The sequence below is a fragment of the Podarcis filfolensis genome (genome assembly GCF_964270895.1).
Source record: "Podarcis filfolensis genome assembly, chromosome: 1".
Classification (NCBI taxonomy): Eukaryota; Metazoa; Chordata; class Lepidosauria; order Squamata; family Lacertidae; genus Podarcis; species Podarcis filfolensis.
The window spans coordinates 47,256,675-47,277,048 of record NC_139604.1 but is presented as its reverse complement, the minus strand read 5'-3'; the positions used below and the strand labels follow the sequence as shown (position 1 = coordinate 47,277,048).

The 20,374-nt window shown below is 42.8% G+C and overlaps 1 protein-coding gene and 1 long non-coding RNA gene across 2 annotated transcripts in view; one reads left to right on the top strand and one right to left on the bottom strand.

The window, feature by feature from the left end:
* The window catches only part of EPB41L5 (erythrocyte membrane protein band 4.1 like 5), a 58,548-nt gene extending 38,272 nt beyond the window's left edge, over window positions 1–20,276 (top strand). The window contains exons 18-26 of the mRNA XM_083584964.1: window positions 349–437; window positions 4,270–4,398; window positions 5,523–5,584; window positions 7,180–7,293; window positions 8,889–8,982; window positions 10,161–10,238; window positions 11,134–11,175; window positions 15,801–15,934; window positions 16,541–20,276. Of these exons, the coding sequence (XP_083441090.1) occupies window positions 349–437; window positions 4,270–4,398; window positions 5,523–5,584; window positions 7,180–7,293; window positions 8,889–8,982; window positions 10,161–10,238; window positions 11,134–11,175; window positions 15,801–15,934; window positions 16,541–16,598 (800 nt within the window). The 3' untranslated portion in view covers window positions 16,599–20,276. The remainder of the gene's footprint in view (window positions 1–348; window positions 438–4,269; window positions 4,399–5,522; window positions 5,585–7,179; window positions 7,294–8,888; window positions 8,983–10,160; window positions 10,239–11,133; window positions 11,176–15,800; window positions 15,935–16,540) is intronic.
* On the bottom strand, window positions 14,740–15,866 carry LOC310749424. The gene is made up of 2 exons (XR_014541616.1): window positions 15,750–15,866; window positions 14,740–15,387 (listed from the first exon to the last, which is right to left on the bottom strand). It is a non-coding gene; the product is annotated as an uncharacterized lncRNA (long non-coding RNA).
* Window positions 20,277–20,374: the final 98 nt, after the last annotated feature.

The window sequence follows — 20,374 nt, the reverse complement described above, 5'->3', positions numbered from 1 at the left end:
CCTGCTTACTTGTCTGTGATACTGCAAAGTATCTGATGTGTATCTGGAAAGTATCTGGAACGCTGTAACGTTCAACAAGGATTGTGATCCTTCCTAACCTACCAACGTGAGCTTATCTGCAACAGATCACAGTTCTTAACAAAACAGTAGGATTTCCAGATGCTTCCAGCTGGTGCATATGCAATACTCATGTATGGCTGCACAGACGATGTTAAAAAAGCAGATAAATTACAGAATTTTCTGTAGAAAAGTGTAATCCTGGTTTTAATAATTGACAGAAATGACAAAAGATTTTCAGAGCGCCATTCCAGTCTTAGGTTGACTTATATCCTATCTCTATTTGAGCAGGTGAGGATGCATCATTGAAACTCAAGCGGCTGGAAGCAGAACTCAACCCTTTGCTGGTTTCCCAGTCCAACATAAACATCAACAAACAGGTACTGAGTGTTCATTCCTCCCAAAGTTACTGAGTGTAAAGTTTAGGTTTCAGTGAAATTTGTTACTTTCCTGCTCTTTAGCCCTGCCTATATTCTGTTTTTGGGAAACCCCTGTAAAAGCTGAATAGATGCACGTGTGAATCTGATAGAAATTCTCTGGAATCTTCCTGAATAACCTAGACTGGTTTACAGTCTGAGAGGTAGCAGTTGGCACCATATCTTGTTGGGAAGACAGCTCCTTTAATTGAGAACAGATTTCCTCCTAAGACAGACAGCTTCTTGCAGGACAACTTCAGCCCCAAGGAGTCTCCATACTAGTGCATGAGAAACACTCCAAGTTACTTGCTCCCTGACCAAACAGAAGAACCAAGTGCATTTCCATGAGTGATGTGGAGCTGAACATCTGCTCCCACTCTGAGGCCCAGGTCATGTTCTCTAAAATAATTCTCATGCAACAATCCGTCTTAGCAGCATCGAGGAAATACTGTATGCGCTGACAAGGTCCACTAGATGCCAGCAATTCATGGGAACGCAGGGGATATTTTTTCGTTCCCTGTGTTCATGCACGTCACCATCAGAAACTTTTGGGGTTTCAGCAATTCACAACACACTTTTTTCTTTTGCCTGGTTTGGTGGGGATTTTGGTGCTTTACGTCTACAAACAAGCATGTTAGTGTGACCCTTGTCATCCAGCTGCATGCATGCCTTCTGCAACCAACAAACTGATTTTATCAATGGGGGAGAGGGAAACTAACATCATATTCCTCCTCCACTGTTCTTGGAATCAACTCCAGCACAGAATCTTCTTTCTTCTAGCTAGCAGTGATAATGAAGAAAAGCCTGTGACTAGTTACTCCTCCATCATTCCTAGATCTAGCTAAAACTCAACAACAGCAGGCAGAATCCTGCATGGCCTTCTAATCATTTAATTGCTGTGAGACCACCGTGGGAGCCAATTTTTGGTTGAAAAGCAGGATGAAAAGGCAATGAGCTAATAAATAATGGGTCTTTTTTGCTCGCTCTTTAGTTGGCAGGAGTAGCGGAGCATTGTAGCTTACTGAGAGTATTGAGGAACATGCAGGTCCTCGTGGTTGTTTCTGTTTTCTGGCCTATGTTGAAGCACCTCACAAGGAAAAAGTAGTTGCTTCTGAATGCTCACATTTTCCTCAATGGCTTTCATCTGCCTTGTGCACAGTTCATGGCTAGTGTATTATAAAGATTACACAGTCTGTAAGAAGATTAGCCTTGGGGTTCTTTTCTGATGGCTCTTCCTCATAAACAGAAGTAAACACAATCCTGATCAGTGTCTAAGTCTGTTTTTTATTGTGCTTCAGCTTTAAAAAATGAAGAAAACAAGACCTCAAGTGATTAAGGAAATGAAGGTTTCCCAAACGATAATTAAACTAAAAATATGCGGACCCCCATGAGTATAGGTTATTTGTTCAACTTATGTATTCAGTTTATAATAACAAACAAATGTCATATGAATAGAACTAATGATTTTGTGCATGTTGGTACTTGCATAAACTAGGTTCTGTGTTAGGGAGTCTTACACTGTGATTAAAAAGTGTGGAGGGTTATAGCTGCCTTTGCATAACTGATGTGTGGATTTTTCAATATCAGACTGTCCTATGCAGGGAACCCTTAAATCCAGAACAGATCACAATGTACTTAACCTGTTTTGTTACCATTGAATGGATTCTTTTAAGAGTGCCAAGTTATGTTTTCTTTTCCTCAGTGAAGGCGCAACTCATTTAAGCTTTATAAATCATCATTTCCTTTGCACCCAGAAGCACAAAGTAACACAGGAACCCTGTGTTACTCGCTGCCGTTTCAAATGCTTACAAAATTGTGAATTTAATGCTCATATACAATAATGCAGATGTGGCCTAACTTAATTGTAGCTTTTAAACTTTTTAGAAAAGTTTTTTTGCAGAAATGCTTGTATGTTTTATTTCATTTTGTAACTTTTTCCATAGGCTGGGGGTGGCTCCACAGCCATTTGTAGTGTCTGTCCCTCACAGCTCAACTTATTTCCTTCCCACACTAACCTGTACAAAATATTCATATAGCAAATAAGCAATTGTACCCGAGGGCTAAAACTTGCTAATTTTCTGGACTTCTCAAGATGGTTTAATATTTTACTATTACTTATGATAGCATAATGTAGGGATAATGCTGAAGTCTTGTGGGAGGACAGACCTTCCAACAAGCTCAGCAACAAGATGAGAACCACAAACCATTGGCTCTCTATTTAGCTGCAGAGGTTTTATCTCACTGCCGTGGGTCCTATAACTTCCTCCCAAATGGCATTCTTCAGCTTCCTTTCATAAACTGATGATGCAAATAGTTTAAAATTCAGTTTGCTTTGCCAGCATTTATTTTCTTGCGTTAGGACGGCAGTGAAATATTTTGCTGGAAAATAATCTCCCTGTTTCATGTTTGAAACTGTAGTATGAATGGCCCTATTCTTACAAGAGAGTTGCTGTTGTTTTTGGCAGCTTGCTGGACTGGAAGCTTGCAAGGTTGGCAGTGCCAAGATCTAGACAGTCATGCTGGCACTGAAGGGAGCAATTAATTTCTAAATGCACAGGCATTCCAGTTTCTTGAGTTTCTGGAATGTAGGGAACAATGCAAGTAAAACTTCATTAGTGATTTTTTAAAAAAATGGTATTTTGTAAGATAGATACTGAGCAGTAGGTGGAAAAAAGTAGCTTGAAAACATGACTAAACTCCATAAACGCACCCATAGCTGGAGAAGCACATCAGAATGACTCTGCTGCTCCTGGGACCAAGTCAGCTCTTCTGAGTCCTGCTTTCTCTCTGGAACCCTTTGTGGATGAGTTCACTTTTAAGGGCATTCTACAGGGGAGGGGGTAATTGTTCTATTGAAATCCAACTCTTGGAAGATTAAATACAACAGCAGACAGAATAGATAATCTGGACTTCGCTCAGCAACCATTGTGTCTACAAATCACTATAATTCTGGTTGGAAGGCAGAAAGAAACCAGAGAGGCAAAAAGAATATTGCCTCTCCCCATTTGGACATCAACAAGGAAGAGGAAGGAGAAGAGGAGGGAGCTCATTTGGATAAAATAGTATCTTAACAGGAAATGGATTTTTAATGTGGAGGTAAAATTGGAAAATTACTTTTTGCTACAAGCATTTACAAAGTTTATGGGAATCAAAAATTTCCCCCCTCACCCTGGCCCCAGTACCTTTTATTTTGTTTATTTATCAATACTTTATCCCACCTTTGCTCCCAAGGTGCTCAAGGCAGCATATACAGTTCTTTCTCCCTATTTTATCCACACAACAACCCTTAGGTAGGTTAGCCTGAGAGACTGTGACTGGCCCAAGATCACCCAGTGAGTTTCATGGCTGAGAAAGGATTTAACCCTGGTCTCCCAGGTTCAACACTCTAACCACTATACCATACTCACTCTCTGTGTTTCCCTTTTTATCCCAGTTGTATACCTGCAGTAATAAGCATGTGTTAATGAGCATGTGCCCCTCCGGTTTGGCTCTGGTTTCTTAATACAGTGTGTCTTCCAAAACATTAGCAAGCAGACCTTGTTCCTAGTCAGAGCTTTTGCAAAATGTTCCAAATTCTTTATACTGCAGTTGAAACCACACATCTCTGATTGCACAGGCTTTTCTCCAGTACACTATGTATTCAGTCCTACTTGTCTGTTTGAAGCATAATTATTTACAGGTTCTGGTTTTGTGACCCCTGTTTGTGTGTCCTCTGTGCTGCTCCCGGTGGCTATTAATCTACCTAGATTCTCCCTAGAGAGGTGCTGCTAATTAATGCACCTCTGTCACTTTGTAGCAGGAGGTGGTGAAGCTGACAGAGAAATGTCTCAACAATGCCATTGAGAGCCCAGTGAGTGCCTCTGTACGGCTGCCTCCAGACATCAAGAGCAACATTCTGAAGGCCCAGGCCGAGGCAGTGAACAAGGTAAGTGCTGTAATCCAAGCGTTTGCCATTGTGATCAGTAAATGCACATTTCTGCAGTATTTTCTTTGAGTGACTTAGATCTTGCTAATATTCCTTGTGCCTGGTATGCAGATATTTTTTGTGGCTCCAGTTTTTGGAAAGCTAAGAAAATCCTGAGGGTGAAACTAATCTCTGTCATCTTGCGCCCTCCCACTTTCTGTCTGTGGCTCTCATAGAATATTGATGAGTAAAGCTTTCCATTGTAGATGGCGTGCAGACTTTTTCTTAGCAAGTGGTGGCTTTTTTTATTTAGCGTGAGAAAACCATACTTTGGCCCCTCACACCTTTCCACATGGTAGTGTAGTATTTTTCTTCTTTGCTGCTCCCCCATTATAAGTCACAGATGCTGCCACATAAAAAGTTGCTGCATTCTCTAATTCTCATTTCCAAAGCTGTCATTTTAATATTACTTAGGAAATTATATTTAACAGGCGCATTGTAGGATTCAGAGCCCAACTTGACTTTCAGATCACAAGTGATTGAATACGAATAAGTACTTGGGGTCATAACTTGATGTGCTCATGCTATACAGAAGCATCAAAGTAAGATATCTCTGAATGCTAAGCAGGCTACAAGATACAGTATGGTTTTCTATCTCAGTATCCATTCTGTGCAGCCTGGCTCCCTTCTGGTTTTGAAAGTGTAATAGTAATACTTTTGTTATTCAGGGCATTTGGAGATAGCTATGGGGAGTGAGTGATTTGTATCTGCCTGTTTTTGATGCAACTATTTTGACCTTGCTGTGTGGTTGGTGTTTTGTTTTTGTTTTGTTTTTTGTCTTTCTTACTTTTATTGTGGAGCTTAGTATTATACTTATTTTGTATTGTAAACCACTTTAGAAACCCTAATAAGATGCAAAGGTGGTGTTTAAATTTTAAAATAAATATGTATTGGGATACGTTGCCCATGTAAAATGGGACTGTTTCAGTTCTGATCATTAGAACTCTATTCTGTTTCCTTTTCACAGTAAGCATGTAGCCTGTCCTTGACCTGTTGCAGAGGAATGGCCTTGCTTTTTATAAAATCATAAATCTCTGCAAAATTCTCAGTTTCTGAAGTGTTCTGTTATGTCTCTTTTCTTTCAGGTCATGAGGGAGGACAGCATGTCTGGCAATAAGAACACCAACCTTCAAGACGCTGCTGGCAGGTATAGGCACTGAGGGTGAATTGTGCTGAGGGATTCAGGTATAACTGCACTCATGGCAATGTGGCCAGTTTGCTTCAGTTACTCTGTGAATCAAGAAGCCACATGGGAAAGGTTCCCATAAAATTGGAATTAGCTAGTAGTTTAGAATACTATTTCTGTTGTTATCATGAATACTTAATTTACAAGTAGGCTTGACTGCTTGTCCCTTGAATTCATGAACCCAATGAAAGTGCTTAGCCCTTTAAAGAGAGAGAGAGAGAGAGATTACTTTTCCTCATTACTAGATTGGGAACCTGAGAGAGGGAGGATATCACCACCTGGCCTGCAGATCAAATGCAAGTATATGGAGGGTAGAGGAATTCCCATGGCTTAGTGTCACTTCTTGGCCGCCCTTCTGAGAGAGGCAGAAAAGTAATTAGTTTCAGTGCACTGGTGTGTGGTGTAAATGCCATGGGAAGTCCTGGCACCAGCAACTCTTGGCTTCCCGCAGGCTAAGGATTTGCAAAGATTTCTGTCTGCTAAATTGGGACTAGATTGGGTGCATAAGATCATAAGGTGGAAAGAGAGGTGGAATTCTGCAATTCTCTAATCTTGCACAGCTCCAGTGTAGAATTCAGTATCCTGAGAATGTTCGCTTTAGTTTTAAAATACTCTGTTTCTATCCACTCAGGCTGTGGGGATCTGTTTGAATGCATGTGGGCAATTATGTGAGTGTGGCATTTTTATTCCACCTTGCATAGAAAGCTGTCTTATACCAAAACACAGTGTTTTCCTGTGTAGCCTAGTATTACCCATTGTGATTTAACAGCAGCTGCCCAGGGTCTCAGGCTGAGATACCTCCCCTGCTATTGGATTCTTCTAGCTGGAGATGTCAGGAATTCAACCAGAAATCACCTCTATGTGCTTCCACCACTGAGCTGTAGTTTCTCTAAGATGTTCAGGGCGGTGCTACCTTTATTGTCAGAACAATCCTCTGAGGCAGGCTAGGCCAAGCACGTGTGTCTGGCCCAGGGCCACACAGTAAGCTTCGTCACTAAGAGGAGATGTGAGCTTGGTTTTCCCTGGTCATAATTGAATGCTGCTCAACTCTGCTATACGTATAGCTCTCTCGAATGTGTAATCTTTCCCTCTGTTGTCTAGCAGAAGCGTAAAAAATTACACAAAATAAATTTGTTCCTGGTATATTTGTTCCTGGTATACAGTCAACTTTATTTCATTTGCTCATACTTACTTCTCCCAGCTTCTAGCAGAATTATGCTTTCTTGAAATCGACATTGCACTAAAGCCTTGGGCGCATGGTTGAAAATAGCCTAAAGCAGTATTTCCCAAATATGGGTCTCCAGCTGCTTTTAGACTACAACTCCCATCATCCCTGACCACTGGTCCTGCCTAGCTAGGAATGTTGGGAGTTGTAGTCCCAACAACAGCTGGAGACCCAAGTTTGAGAAGCACTGGCCTGCACCTTGGCTTTTTATTGCTAATGCAAAGGTTTGTTCACTGGAGAATAGTGGCAAAGGTGGTATGATTTATATATATGAGATCTTAGAATTCCTGTGACATGCTCATAGTCAAACTTTTGGGTCTGGTTTGTTCAGGAGCATTCTTCTGTCTGGAAAAGTTCAGAACAGCCCTCTGAGAGCCCACAGCCCCGTGTTCCAGGAGTCGAGAGAGAGGCTGAAAGTGATTCCTATCTCCAATGCCTTCATTCCGTAAGTCCTCTGGGAGGGAGTATTCTTAAGGCAGGGAAACAGCAGGAAGATTGCATAGAGATTAAGTCTAGGAAAGAATAAAACAGCTCAGCATTTGAGTGGCTCACTCAGTTAATCCTAGCAATTTCTAGCCAGGTTAGTCATTTTGCTTGTCTGCCAGAAACCCAGGAACAATTAGTATGGTTTATTTATTCACAGTCTAAACAATCAATACCAGAGGAACAGAACTCAACCTCTTAGTGGAGTGCTTCCTCTTGGACACTGTTGCTGTCCATCCAGCCCTGTAACAGTGTTACCATCCTATTTATAACACAAAATCAATACGAGAAATAATTTTTAAAGGCATTATAAATTCAGTTTTGCATTTCTTCACAGCCTTTTCAGTTGTGGCACCCAGAATTTGGAGCAACCTTCCATCACTGTATGCTTTAAGAAAAGCAATGAAAATAGTTTTATTTCTGTGAGTTTTTTCTGGGTAATTGTTCTTTTTCATGGATTCCAACACATCTACTGCTCTGAAATTTGATTGTAGCTACTCCTGGATTTTTGTTTATTAGCCACCTTTATGCAGAAAAGTGGGTAAAAAGCCTTAGGAATAAAATAAAATCTTAAGCTCCCTTAGCTTTCTGAAGAGGACCAGTGTTGTTTCAGCTGTAGCCCTACACTACTTAGTAAAGGGCAATATCTAAAGATAAAAGATTGTGGTGGTGTGCTTCAGGGCATATTAGAATTGCTTCATTCTAGCTGCATCATTGCTTACTTCCATGGAAACCAATATGCTAATGAAGAGTCTTCGTATCTTTACTAATTGAGTTCTCTCATACATTCACTGAATACTCTTCTCATGGCTTATGGTTGGAATTATAACCAACTCTGCTGTGCCCCTAATTTGCTCATTTTTTTTGTTTTGTTTCTAAACCATTAGTCCTTTATTTAATAACATGGTCCTTGCTGAGTTTGCAAAAGGCAAAGTGGTCCTCTCTCTCTTCCCCTTCCTCCTGCCTTTTTACTGATTGATACAATTTTTTACACCCTGTAAACCCAAAGAACGGTCACATCTGAGGTTTCACTGCTGGGAGGAAAAGAATCATTTGCGCATAAGAAGGAATGAAATGATTGAATGCGAGAGAATGTAAAAATACAGTATCAGTTAAGACAGTTGTATGAAACCACGGAAATTATCAGTCTTTTCATGACTTCATATGTTAAATAGATCTCTGAAAGCATTGTTGCCATATAGATTGTCCTTTTTGCATGTGCCTGAGAGTGGACAGAGCTTTTGGCATCCACTTATCTGGCCATTACTTGGATTCCTGTAAAGGAGTGTGTGCTGAATACTCTGGAATAATGTCTTTTTGCAGCCATCTGTCCATAGCACAATGCATTTTAGGGGGCTTGCCTGAGGCAGCAGGTGCTAAGATGCTGTTGTTCACATGACAAAAGACTTCAAAGGCACCCTTTGCTCCCAGGCAATAAACTTTTCTTTGCCATGAGGCAGAGTAATCATTTGTCATGTCTTCAGATTGTTTGTGAAGAGCAACACTGGTTATTTTGCACATGCTGTGCATGATGGTGGACGTGTTTTCATCTTGCAGGAATGAATTAAATGAGGATAATGCTGCCTCTAGCCCTGAGGATTCTTTGAGTCCTCCTAATCTGGCTCCTACAGAGGAGGCTGCTATTGTAAAGGTATGTTGTATCATTGTGGGGATTAGTGGGTTTTCCTGCGTGAGTCAGTTACAATTGCAGCACAGAAGAGTAGGGGCTGCATACAAAACACTTAGTTGTGCATTGAAACATGCAGCAACATTCCTTTTCTAACTGCAGCGTTTCTTGATTCACCCAGACACTTTGGCTTTGTTCAGGCATACCATTAAGCCATAGCTAAACATTACTGTGTGTATGAACTGTATGCACTCCCCTTCTCGTCGCTCTCTTATTCAGGGAAAGCCTCAAGAAGATTGGGTGTGTCTACTTCTGTTTCTAGCTAACTGCAGTTTATTATGTATGAACTCTGGGACAAACCATGGTTCGTGTTGCCTATGGTTTATTGAAACAAGTCAACTTCAGATTGTAGCAATTTTGACTTATTTGTTTCAGTAAACCACAGCGCTAATCATCAAACTTCCAGTCTCCTCCTCTTGGCTGTGCCAAGGGAAGTGGGTTCAAGCCCAAGGCTCATGCAAGAAACTCATAAAAGAACATAAGAAGAGCCTGCTGGATCAGACCAAAGTCCCATCTAGTCCAGCATTCTGTTCTTACAGTGGCCACCCATATGTGTATCAGCAGCCCACAAGCAGGAACAGAGCACAACAGCACTCTCCACACTTGCAATCCCCAGCAAAAAGAGGCATATTGTATTCTGACAGTGAAGGTGGAAACAATAGCTATTGTGGCTATTAACCATTGGTACCTTTATCCTCCACTGATTTGCCAAATCGTTTTAAGCCATCCAAGTTGGTGGCCATCTCTTCCTCTTGTGGGAGCGGATTCCATAGTTTACCTGTGCACTGCATGATGTTTAAAATTATGTACAAACTAGGATTTTGAAAGCCTGCCACTAAAGTCACTATTCTCTCAAACTGAAGAGCTTTTGTGTAGGAAACCTTCTTTACATGTGGTTTGAGCTTCCCATTGCATGCAGTTTAGCGTAGCAACAGTGGGATTCTTTGCTACTGCATTTTATTGTTTCAGTGGCTTAATGAAAAGTGTATTCTTGTATACCAAACCAACATATAAGAGGAAAAGATTCACAAACTTCATCCTCACAACTTGCAGCTTTTTCAAAAGTGGATGAGATAGTAGGGGGGGAAACCAGCAGTTCCACCCAGTGACAGATTGTAATTTAATTAACTTGTGTTTTGCAGAACTCTCCAGAGGACTTAGAGATTTTGTTAACATCACAGGCAGAGAATCTAATTGACTTTACAGAAGCCATGCCTCGGGTAAGAGTGGAAATTAAATGGAACTCAATGATTTCATTGTGCTGTTGATAATTTTAGAAGGAAAACATGATTGATTTATGCTTCCATCATTTGCACACAAGGCATCTGTAGTTCCAGTTGATACTTGTCTAAGCTGGTTTCTCATGTAATAATTCTCTTCTAAGTGAGCCTTTGGGCTAGTTGAGTTACATTAGACTCCTGTACTACATGTTCATGCAAGCAAAATTCTGGATTGTCTGCAAGTCCTTCCTAGGCAGTAATTTTTTTTCTGCCAGCCCATGACCCTCCTTTCTTACTGGTATCTTTAAAACCTTCCTTTGAGCCAAACAAGTATCTGACAGAACAAAATGTCTACACGTGGTGAATGTTAAGAGAGCCGTTGAGAATTACATTACATGCAAACCAATGGAAGGAATGAGTCCCACTGCAGCTGGGTGGTTTGGGAATAATTTTCTGATATGAGCTTGCTTCATTTTAAGATATCTGGTACAAGTATTCTGTGATTAGTACTTAGAGTAGAACCCACTCTCCTGATTCTCCGTGAGTGAAGAAACAAGCCATCTGTCTGCTCTCTTGGCTTCCCTGGGCTCCTTTGGAGAATAGGGTGCCACCATTCATTCATTCCCTTTTCCACCAGGAATTTAAGGCCATAGTCTCTTCAACCTCAGTGATGTATAGAGAACATGGCTACCTCTTGGGATAGCCTTTATTCTAGCCCTAGGCATTTTGAGGAGGGGGTACCAGTGATACTGCCTGTGCTGCTGTTCAGCTATGTGATCTTTTTGATGTAATGAGGTGATATAAGAGAGGGGAGAGCAGTGGAGAGCCTTAGGAGAGCCAAACACTTCCTATGTCTTTCTGTGTTTCTAATATCATTTTTGCTTCTGGGTTTTAGGTGTCTTCACCACCAACAGTTTTGCCCAGGTGGTTGGTGCCAGTACGTATATTCACTAATTCTTAAAAGTGATATATATGCTTTAATTTTTAAGCATGCATTCAGGTAATTGTTTTAAAAATATGCGGGGGGGTCAAATTTGACCAGGGGTCCGGCACACTTCCTCCGCGCAGCTCTGCTCTTCCCCCCTGGAACCTTTGACTCCAGCAGAGTAAACACAGCGGATGTAGAAGCTTGAAACGTTCTGTCGTGAGGTGGCAATAACTCAGGCTGACACGCAGCTCTCCTTATCTTAAAGTCTTTATTCTCGCACAGATCAACACATCGTAAATCTTCCCGGTGAGAGTTCGCCCATGTTGCTCCTTTCTCCTTAGAGCAAATACACAGACTGAAAGCACACACAGAAATCCACGCCCCTTCCGTGTTCTCTGCCCGCCCTCAGAATGTGAGGCGTCATCACTCAGAACTCTTAACCCTGTAAGTTCTGAGCCCCCTCAACACCCCCTCTCGAATCACGTTCTGAGAGGACTTCTGAGTGTTCAACACCTTCCCCATTGCCTTCCGCCCCTTCCTGGCATCATTGTTAGGCACCTGTTGAACCTCACAAACCTCAGGTTCGCACTGTGCGAAACCAACCCACGCATTTGTGACCTGAAACCTCTCAGGTGGAATTCCCTTTGTTGCCCTTGAAGACCGCCTGGGCACAAACTGGGATTCTTCTCCTGACCCACTGGGGCCAGCTTGTGTGTCTTCCTCATCAGAAGACTCCCCCTCTGACTTGACACGTCTGTGAGCTTTCTCCATTATTCTAACAGGAGATGAGGGCTCACTCTTGGACACTCCCTTAGCAACCTGTGGAGACGCCCTACTCTGTTCAGGGACCTGGTCTCCACCAGCAGGTTCAGGCTCTGGCTCTCTTTCCTCCTCAGAGTCAGACAGACAATCTGAGTGAACGTCAGAGCGCGCTTTGCGCCTTGCCCAACCAGTCTGCTCAAAGAACTCAGCCTGTTTACTGACCAGAAGCTTGGTCTGATCACCTTCTGGGTATGCGAACCTCCACCCTTTTGTCGCGGGTTCATACCCACAGAAGATCATTTCCTGGTATTTTGGACCACCTTCTTGCTGCAACCACTTTGGTACAGGCACCATGGCCCTGCAACCAAAAGTGCGAAAGTAATGCACAAGCGGCTTCTGCCGATGAAGCAGGAAATACGGGGTGTCACTTACCACTGCATTGTAGCACCTGTTCATCGAGAAATTGGCCGTTTTTACCGCCTCCCCCCAAAAACTGTGAGGCAAACCAGAGTCATCCAGTAGAATTTCGGATGCTCGGACCAGAGCTTTACTCCTAAGCTCTGCCACGCCACTCTTCTGAGGAGAAGTCACCTTGTGACGTATCCCCCTCTGGCGAAAGAAACCCTTTAGAGCAGACCCAGTGACCTCAGAACCACGGTCAAACTGGAAACCTTGCACCTTGGTGGAGAACCTCTGTTCCACCTCCGCAACCCAATCTTTGATCAGTTGCGCTGCTTCCTCCTTAGCTTTCAGCGTGAAAGCCCATGCGTTCCTGCTAAAATCATCTGTCAGCACCATCAGCCACTTGGCCTTGCCCAGACTTGGCTGTGGCATACCTACAAGGTCTGCATGCATAAGCTCAAAAGGCCTTGTGGTCACTCTCTCCACTCTGGGATGGCTAAATCCCTTGTTTCTGGCTTTCCTGCAAGCCTTGCAATTCAAAGGTTTACCACACTCTTTTACCTTGCAACCTTTGGTGCACTCTGATAACATCTGGACGTCCTCACAGGACCCATGTGACATCCTCTTGTGCCACACGCAAGCACACGACACATGTGTGTGATCAGTGGCTTTCCCCTCACCCTCTAGTGGTGTTTCCAAAACAAAGAGGTTGTTTTGATCCTTTCCAACACTTACGAGCTCCTTCCCATCTCTGGAAATTGTGCAAACATTTTTTTCAAAACTCACAGAATATCCTTCCTGTAAAAGGCAAGGTACAGACAGCAGGCTATGTTTTAACTCAGGGAGAACATAAACCTTCAATTCAGCCTGTAAAAAAGAGACGAACAAGTTAGAAATATGGGTTACACGGCCCTGTGCACCTGTAGCAAATCTAACAGTTTTCTCAGTTGAAACAGCTTTGCAGTTCCACATTTGTCCATCAGGTGGCGCTGTTACCAAATGGGCATTCGCAGCTGAGTCAACAACCCAACGTAGGACCCTCCCCCCACTGGAGTTGTCCTTCTTTGTTGCCTTAGCAACTGACTTCCTGCTCCTCCCGACCTTGGAGCTCTCGTTGCAGGTGGTGTTTTCCACAATAGCCATCGAAGCAGTCAACGTCTCTTGTTTCTCACGCCTGCTCCCTCTGCAGGCCCAGTTGCCATGGAAACCCGCCTGGTTCCCATGGGAAATGTCCTTGGGTCCTTCCTGCCCTTTGTCTCGCTGTGGACAGCTTCGGCGCAGGTGCTCCGGAGAACCGCAAGCAAAACATCTCCGAGTGGAAAACTTTGCAAACTGGCCTTTGGTCTTGTCTGCCCCCCCAACCTTTCCAGCAGCACTCCTCCTTGAGGCTTTTCTGCCGTTGGGAAAATGGCTTTTGGCTTCTGCTGTGGTTTCTCTGCAAACCCCCTCCAGCTCCTGCCAAACAGCCTGGGCACTCTCAAGACCCTTGGAATGGCCTTTCTGGCCTGCACCCCCAAACTCTGGTGCAAAACCTCCAGAGGAACAGCTTGCCACTGCTTTCCTCTTTCCAGCTTTCAGCAGCTTCCCAGCACACGGCTGCTCATCTCTCTGGCGTGTCAAAGCATCGCAGCAGCTTTCAGACACGGCTTTAGCCCACTTTGGGCTTCCAGGGCGCCCCACAGCCCCTCCTGGACGTCCCTCAGGCTGGCGTCTGGCCCCCTCTGATGTGGCTCCCACTCTTCTCAGTGCCTGCCACTCTCCCCAGGGCTCCTTCCCGTCTGCCTCTTCAAAAGGGATTGCACGCGATTTCTGGCTGTCTGCCATCTCTCCCCCGGGGCCCAGCTTACTTACAGGTACCTCCCGGTCCGGCAGATCTCAGCTCCTCCCAGCGAACTCCTGGCTGGCATTGGCTGCAGTTTCCCTTTCCCAGCGTCTCATCAGCTGGCCTTTGGCTGCTCCTCAGCCGATTCTGCCTGCAGCTTTCTCACACGCACGAACGTTGCTTATCTTTATTGCTGACACCCATAACCTATGCGGGGGGGTCAAATTTGACCAGGGGTCCGGCACACTTCCTCCGCGCAGCTCTGCTCTTCCCCCCTGGAACCTTTGACTCCAGCAGAGTAAACACAGCGGATGTAGAAGCTTGAAACGTTCTGTCGTGAGGTGGCAATAACTCAGGCTGACACGCAGCTCTCCTTATCTTAAAGTCTTTATTCTCGCACAGTTCAACACATCGTAAATCTTCCCGGTGAGAGTTCGCCCATGTTGCTCCTTTCTCCTTAGAGCAAATACACAGACTGAAAGCACACACAGAAATCCACGCCCCTTCCGTGTTCTCTGCCCGCCCTCAGAATGTGAGGCGTCATCACTCAGAACTCTTAACCCTGTAAGTTCTGAGCCCCCTCAACAAAAAATAGCTCACGTCTAACCAATAGTAACAGTAACTGAACAGTATATTAGCCTGAATTGTGGAAGTCCCTTTTAAAAAAAGAAAAGGCTTTACTATGGTTCTGTGCATAAATTTCTCAAAACCCATCACTTATATTGCATTGCACTGAAGAGTAAAAACTGCTTTTGCCATTCTCGTTTTATCAGTGTTTCCTTTTAGTGTTTGTGACAGTTATGGTGCCTTGGGAGCCTAGCTCTACTCCAAAGCAGCTGTGCTGTCTCTATATTCAGGGTTTTCCTTCTAAAGTAGATGCTAGGGCAGTGTCAGGCAAGAGACAGTGACATTTCATCATCATGAGAGGACAACATCTGATGATATGGGCAGCTCCTCTTTACTTATCTTCACGATGCTGTCTTCTTCAGTGACCAGAAATAACCCTTCCTGGCAAGTTCAGTATTTCCTTCCCCTGCCCTCCACCCTTGCAAATTGCCTCCATGACTCTTGTCATCCAGAGTTTGGAAATAAGCCCAGCTGGGAAAGCAAAAACAAGGTTGGGGCACTTAGCCTTCTTCCAGCCCATTGGTCCCCCCTCTGTAAGCATCTCCCTGTATCTGCAGTATCTTGACAAACACATTTTTGGGACCATGTACTTGAGGGAATGGGTGGCGCTGTGGGTTAAACCACAGAGCCTAGGACTTGCCGATCAGAAGGTCGGCGGTTCGAATCCCCGCAACGGGGTGAGCTCCCGTTGCTCGGTCTCTGCTCCTGCCAACCTAGCAGTTCGAAAGCACGTCAAAGTGCAAGTAGATAAACAGGTACCGCTCCGGCGGGAAGGTAAACGGCATTTCCGTGCACTGCCCTGGTTCACCGGAAGCAGCTTAGTCATGCTGGCCAAATGTCCTGGAAGCTGTACGCCGACTCCCTCGGCCAATAAAGCGAGATGAGCGCCGCAACTCCAGAGTCGGCCACGACTGGACCTAATGGTCAGGGGCCCCCTTTACCTTTACTTTACTTGAGGGAATACATGGACCAGGTTGCTTTCTGTGACCTTACTGACCTTCCTTTGGTTTTTGTTCTGTAGAGTGGACTGGTTTCCAATGGGCCTTTAGGGAATGATGTTGCCTTAGCTCTTAAGGCAGTGAAAGGCAGCACTGAGGCACTGACCATCTCTGCTGGCTCCCCACCTCCACTTTACTCGCCCGAAATCATGCCCAGGTAAGTCTTTTCTCCTTGCTCCTATGTTGGGTTAAGGGAATGCTATGCTACTTGAATTCTAATTTGAATCTTATTTTATTCCATGTAGGGTGTTTTTTGTTTTTTTTTTTACTAGTCCAGTTCTCCTATTAAGCACTGGGAAGCACAATAACATTTTGCAATTCGCTATTCTTTTACCAAGCGACTTTTACCAGTGGCTTTCTGTCAGTCTATGTAACTGCTGCTGCATTTCACAGAAATGCATGTACTACTGGGGCATTTTGTCAGAAGTTGGCATTGTAGGCATTCTGCTCATCAGCATATGCACTTCACTGCAGATACTAGTAAAGTTTTATCATTGTTGGCTGTAGGTGGCAAAGATGATTCTACTAATAGCGGGCAACTCTTAATTTGATCATTACAATATTTACCTTTGGTGTTTCCCATGTAAAATAACACTGCATCGGCTCTGATAGAGATGAATTACCTTACCTCGTTTGGAATTGTTTGCTTTCCCATCAGGTTATTGAATTGATTGGCTGAGTTCATTCAGTTGCAGGACCCCTCTTCTGAGTAGGACCCTCCCCTTAAATCTCCCACACAGATTATGTGTTGCTTTCATTTCAGCCCTGCTGCAGAAGATGTTACAACAAGGCCAAAATGTTTACTTACCACTGAACTCTGAGCTTTGACAGAGTCTCATCTTCCTAGCATCTGCAACGTGCTCCTGGAATGGACTTAACCTGGAATTGACCCATGCTCAGACCATGGTTAAAGCAAAAATGCCTGGCAGTTTTACTGTGGATTCATGCAACTGGAAATCTAGTATGAAGAGCTGCTGGGAAGCCTGAGCACCTTTTGTAAAGTACACTGGAACACATTCTGACGCGTAATGAAATCTGCAAGGTTTCCATCCATAGCAGTGCTTTTGTCTATAAAGCTCTTTGCTGCTTTAGGGGTGTAAATAAAGTCATCACTGTGATGAACGAGTTAGTAATGGGGAGGATAGGGACTTCTAAGGCCACCTGCTGGTTGTTGCTATAAAAAGCAAGTAGTGCTAATGGTGTTTTTATAGAGCAAGCTCTTCTTTCTTAACATCTCCTTTGAATCCTCTTTTGTACTGATATCTGTCAAATGTTCTTGGCCTTAATCCACTTTCTAGACTTTGCACTTTTGCTCACCATGTATGAAAGAAACTGAATATGCAGCACCTCGATAGGTTACCCAACTGGCAGGTTCTGCTCTCTCTAGTCAAAGAGACAAAGCAATTTTCTACCAAACGCTTTTAGGCTACCATAGTGTGTGAGTGTAACTGTTCCACATTTTGTCCCATTCTCTATAACGTGTGTCTAAAATACTGCTAGTGCGTAAACTTCTGCTGCAGAAGAGCTTCAGAATGGAAAGGCATGTTCCCTTGCAGCTTTTCACTGGCTTCTGTTTGGAAAGTTCCTTCCAACGAAACTGAAAATTGTTTTAAGGTATGTTCTATGAACTTGTCAATAGCTGATTTCTGTACTGTAAGTACAGACTAATTAGAATTACTGCCTTTTTCCTATGTTCCACTTCAATTTTTTTCTTCAAATGAGGTTGCAATTGGCAGGTTTTACATCTTGATTTTCTAGTCTTGTTCAGATACATTCCAGTAGTTCACCTATCTTCTTCAAATTTGACCAGTGACTGGACATTTAGTGAAAGAGTCTCCCTCAGTATATTGAAGTGCTAATAGTTTTGGACCAGTGGGGAAATCTTTTTCCACTACAAACTCAGGGAAATTGCTGTTCATTGGTGGAACTATGTGAATCCCAAGTTTAACTCATGCTTAGCATTTTTTTGTTTGTGGACCAATTTCTCCATGGGCACTGAGAGCGAACAATAAAACTTGGTAGGACACAGTTATTGGTTAGGACACGATTCTATTGTTAATGTTCAAAAAATAACTTTATTCTTTTGGTTTTCAAAAAAGACAAAAAATGTAGAAATGTGATCAAAATGGCTCTCAACTCGCTGCCCAGTTGGAAGGGTAGGTTAAAAGAATTGGAGCAAGTTCTCTTAAACTTGATTTATTTAGTGTTGTATCTGTTTCAAGAAGCCATTTTATGGTGCAAGAAACCTTCCTTGTTTTGGGGGTGGGTTGACACAGGCTAATGAACCAATACACTATGAACAGCTTGATCACCCTTCCCTTTCCCCATTCTTTACTTGTTAATTGCTGCTTTTGAAATAAGAGCAGTTGCAATGCTTTTTATGTGTAGCATTGTGAGGACCAAGTTTCATGTTTAAAGTAGGCTCTGAGTGTAGATCTGAACACTTCACCTTTACCAGTAGCTGAACTCTTACGTGCAAGATGCATCAGATTAGCATTTGCCTTTGAGATATCCTTCATTACTATCAGCAAACTGGAGAAGAAACTGCCTAAACCATTTCAAACAATCTGGAGGTAAAATCTAAATCACCTCATGAGTTTTATCAGTAATTTTAACAGAAGAGTGTATTTTAGATGCTACAGTAATTATTTTTAATATTCCCCCGATTACAAGAGAGTGGAAGTAGAACGAAGGTTAATCAATGGTTTGCTATCTAGAATGTTAGTGAAACTTCATTGAGTTTCCTAGATTGCAGGTATAGCTAGTTTCTAAAATGTTGCATGTTAGGGTTGTTAGAGAATGACTACTTAACAATAACAAAATTTGTGTTACTCTGTGTGATTTAGAGTCCTATGCAATCCAAGCCAAAAACAAAGGAAAAATGGAGAGATTCTCAGATGTAAGAAATTGTTCTCATTTCCACTACTGTAAAATTCTGAATTACTAGGAAGTCTTAGACTACAATATTGCTGACCGCTATAGCTATCAAATGTATTTTAAAAAATATATAGCCAAAATTGATTATTCATTTGACTGATGGAGGAATACTGTGCAAGACACAGATCTCACAATCTATATTTATATTTTATTTAACAGTGAACCTACATGACTTGCAAAGTAGACAGTCTTTTTCCTAGAAACAAATGCCTATTCCTGTTCACAGTAAGAAACTGGGTGTGGTATATAGCCCTTGTTATTGCCATGCAGTTCATGATGAGATGTCATCAGTATCCAATGGTTGTGTTGTACAAAAGAAATAATGCTTATTGTGTCGTTCAAACACTGTCATATGAAAGGTGCAGTTATCACAGAGGGAACTCAGTCTTTCATAAATGCAATATGTGTCAGTGGAGGTGAGCAGTAAAGTTGCTCACCTGAGCATTTGGCTATAAGACACTGGCTTTAGGAGTTAATTAAGGTTGACGGCATATTTGCAGATTACTGTTAACTGATGTTAGAAGGATTGTGCTGGTTGAGAGCAACCACCATATTGAGAAATGCTTGGAAAGTAGCTTTTGTTCTGCCTATTGCAGGGGTGTGGAACCTGGTGCCCTTTAGATGTTGCTGGACTATAAGTGAGTTGGAGACATCTGAAGAGCCACAAATTCTCCAACCCTGGCCCAATGCATGCAGAATTGCACTTTTGTTTACAGCAACTGATCATAAACTAGTTCATGGGCTGACCATGCTTAGAGTTCATACATTTACCAAATGGCAATCCTATCTACATGCTAAATGAATAAGTGCCAGCCTTGGCCTCCAGCTCCCCAAACCAGTAATGTGTGAAGCAACAGCTTTAGATGGAGTCCTATACAAGTGTAAAGCCAATGGAGAATCATGCCTCTGTGTCTCTACTGTAGATCACACGTCTTGTATGTTACAGTACATGCACAGTACAGTTTGTAAGGAGGCTCACTCCTATCTATCTATCTGGTGAGCTAGACCTTGTGTTTCACTAGTGATTATGGCTGTTTTGTTCTCTGGTGCAAACACTGAATATCAACAGTCATCCTCCTGAAGCAAAATGTTCAACTTTTTTCTTACTGTGAAATTGATGGCCCTGGGGGAGGCATGGCATTCCGCATGCATCAGAGAATAGGGAGCATTCTACTGCAGCACCCCCAGCAGAAAGGTTTGGTGACTGATTTGTTTATCCTCTTACTTCCCTCAACTGGACAAACTTACTTTAAAGTATGTAAGATTTATTATTTTGAGTTGGAGTATTTTGTTTGTTTTTAAAAAAATCACACCCACTAACTGCTGTATTTGTAATTCTTTTTAAATGATGTAGAGCTTGACACTAGCTCTGAGTATAACTTATTTGTTTTTTTAAGTATTATATATAAGGAACACTGTGTTTCATGGTAACATATATAAACTGTGCTACAGTAACTGCACTGAACTGAACATCTGTATATGGGAACTGTGATTTGTAGTCCACTTGGAATCAGTCACAAACTGTTGTAGTTTATTTCTAAATATAACACAACTGTGCAAAATGACTGCCTCTACCTGTTTTTCTTTTACAATAATTTTGCAATGTGCAAACAATCTGCTTCATTCCTGCATTTTTGCCTGTCCCTGGCAACCCCCCCTT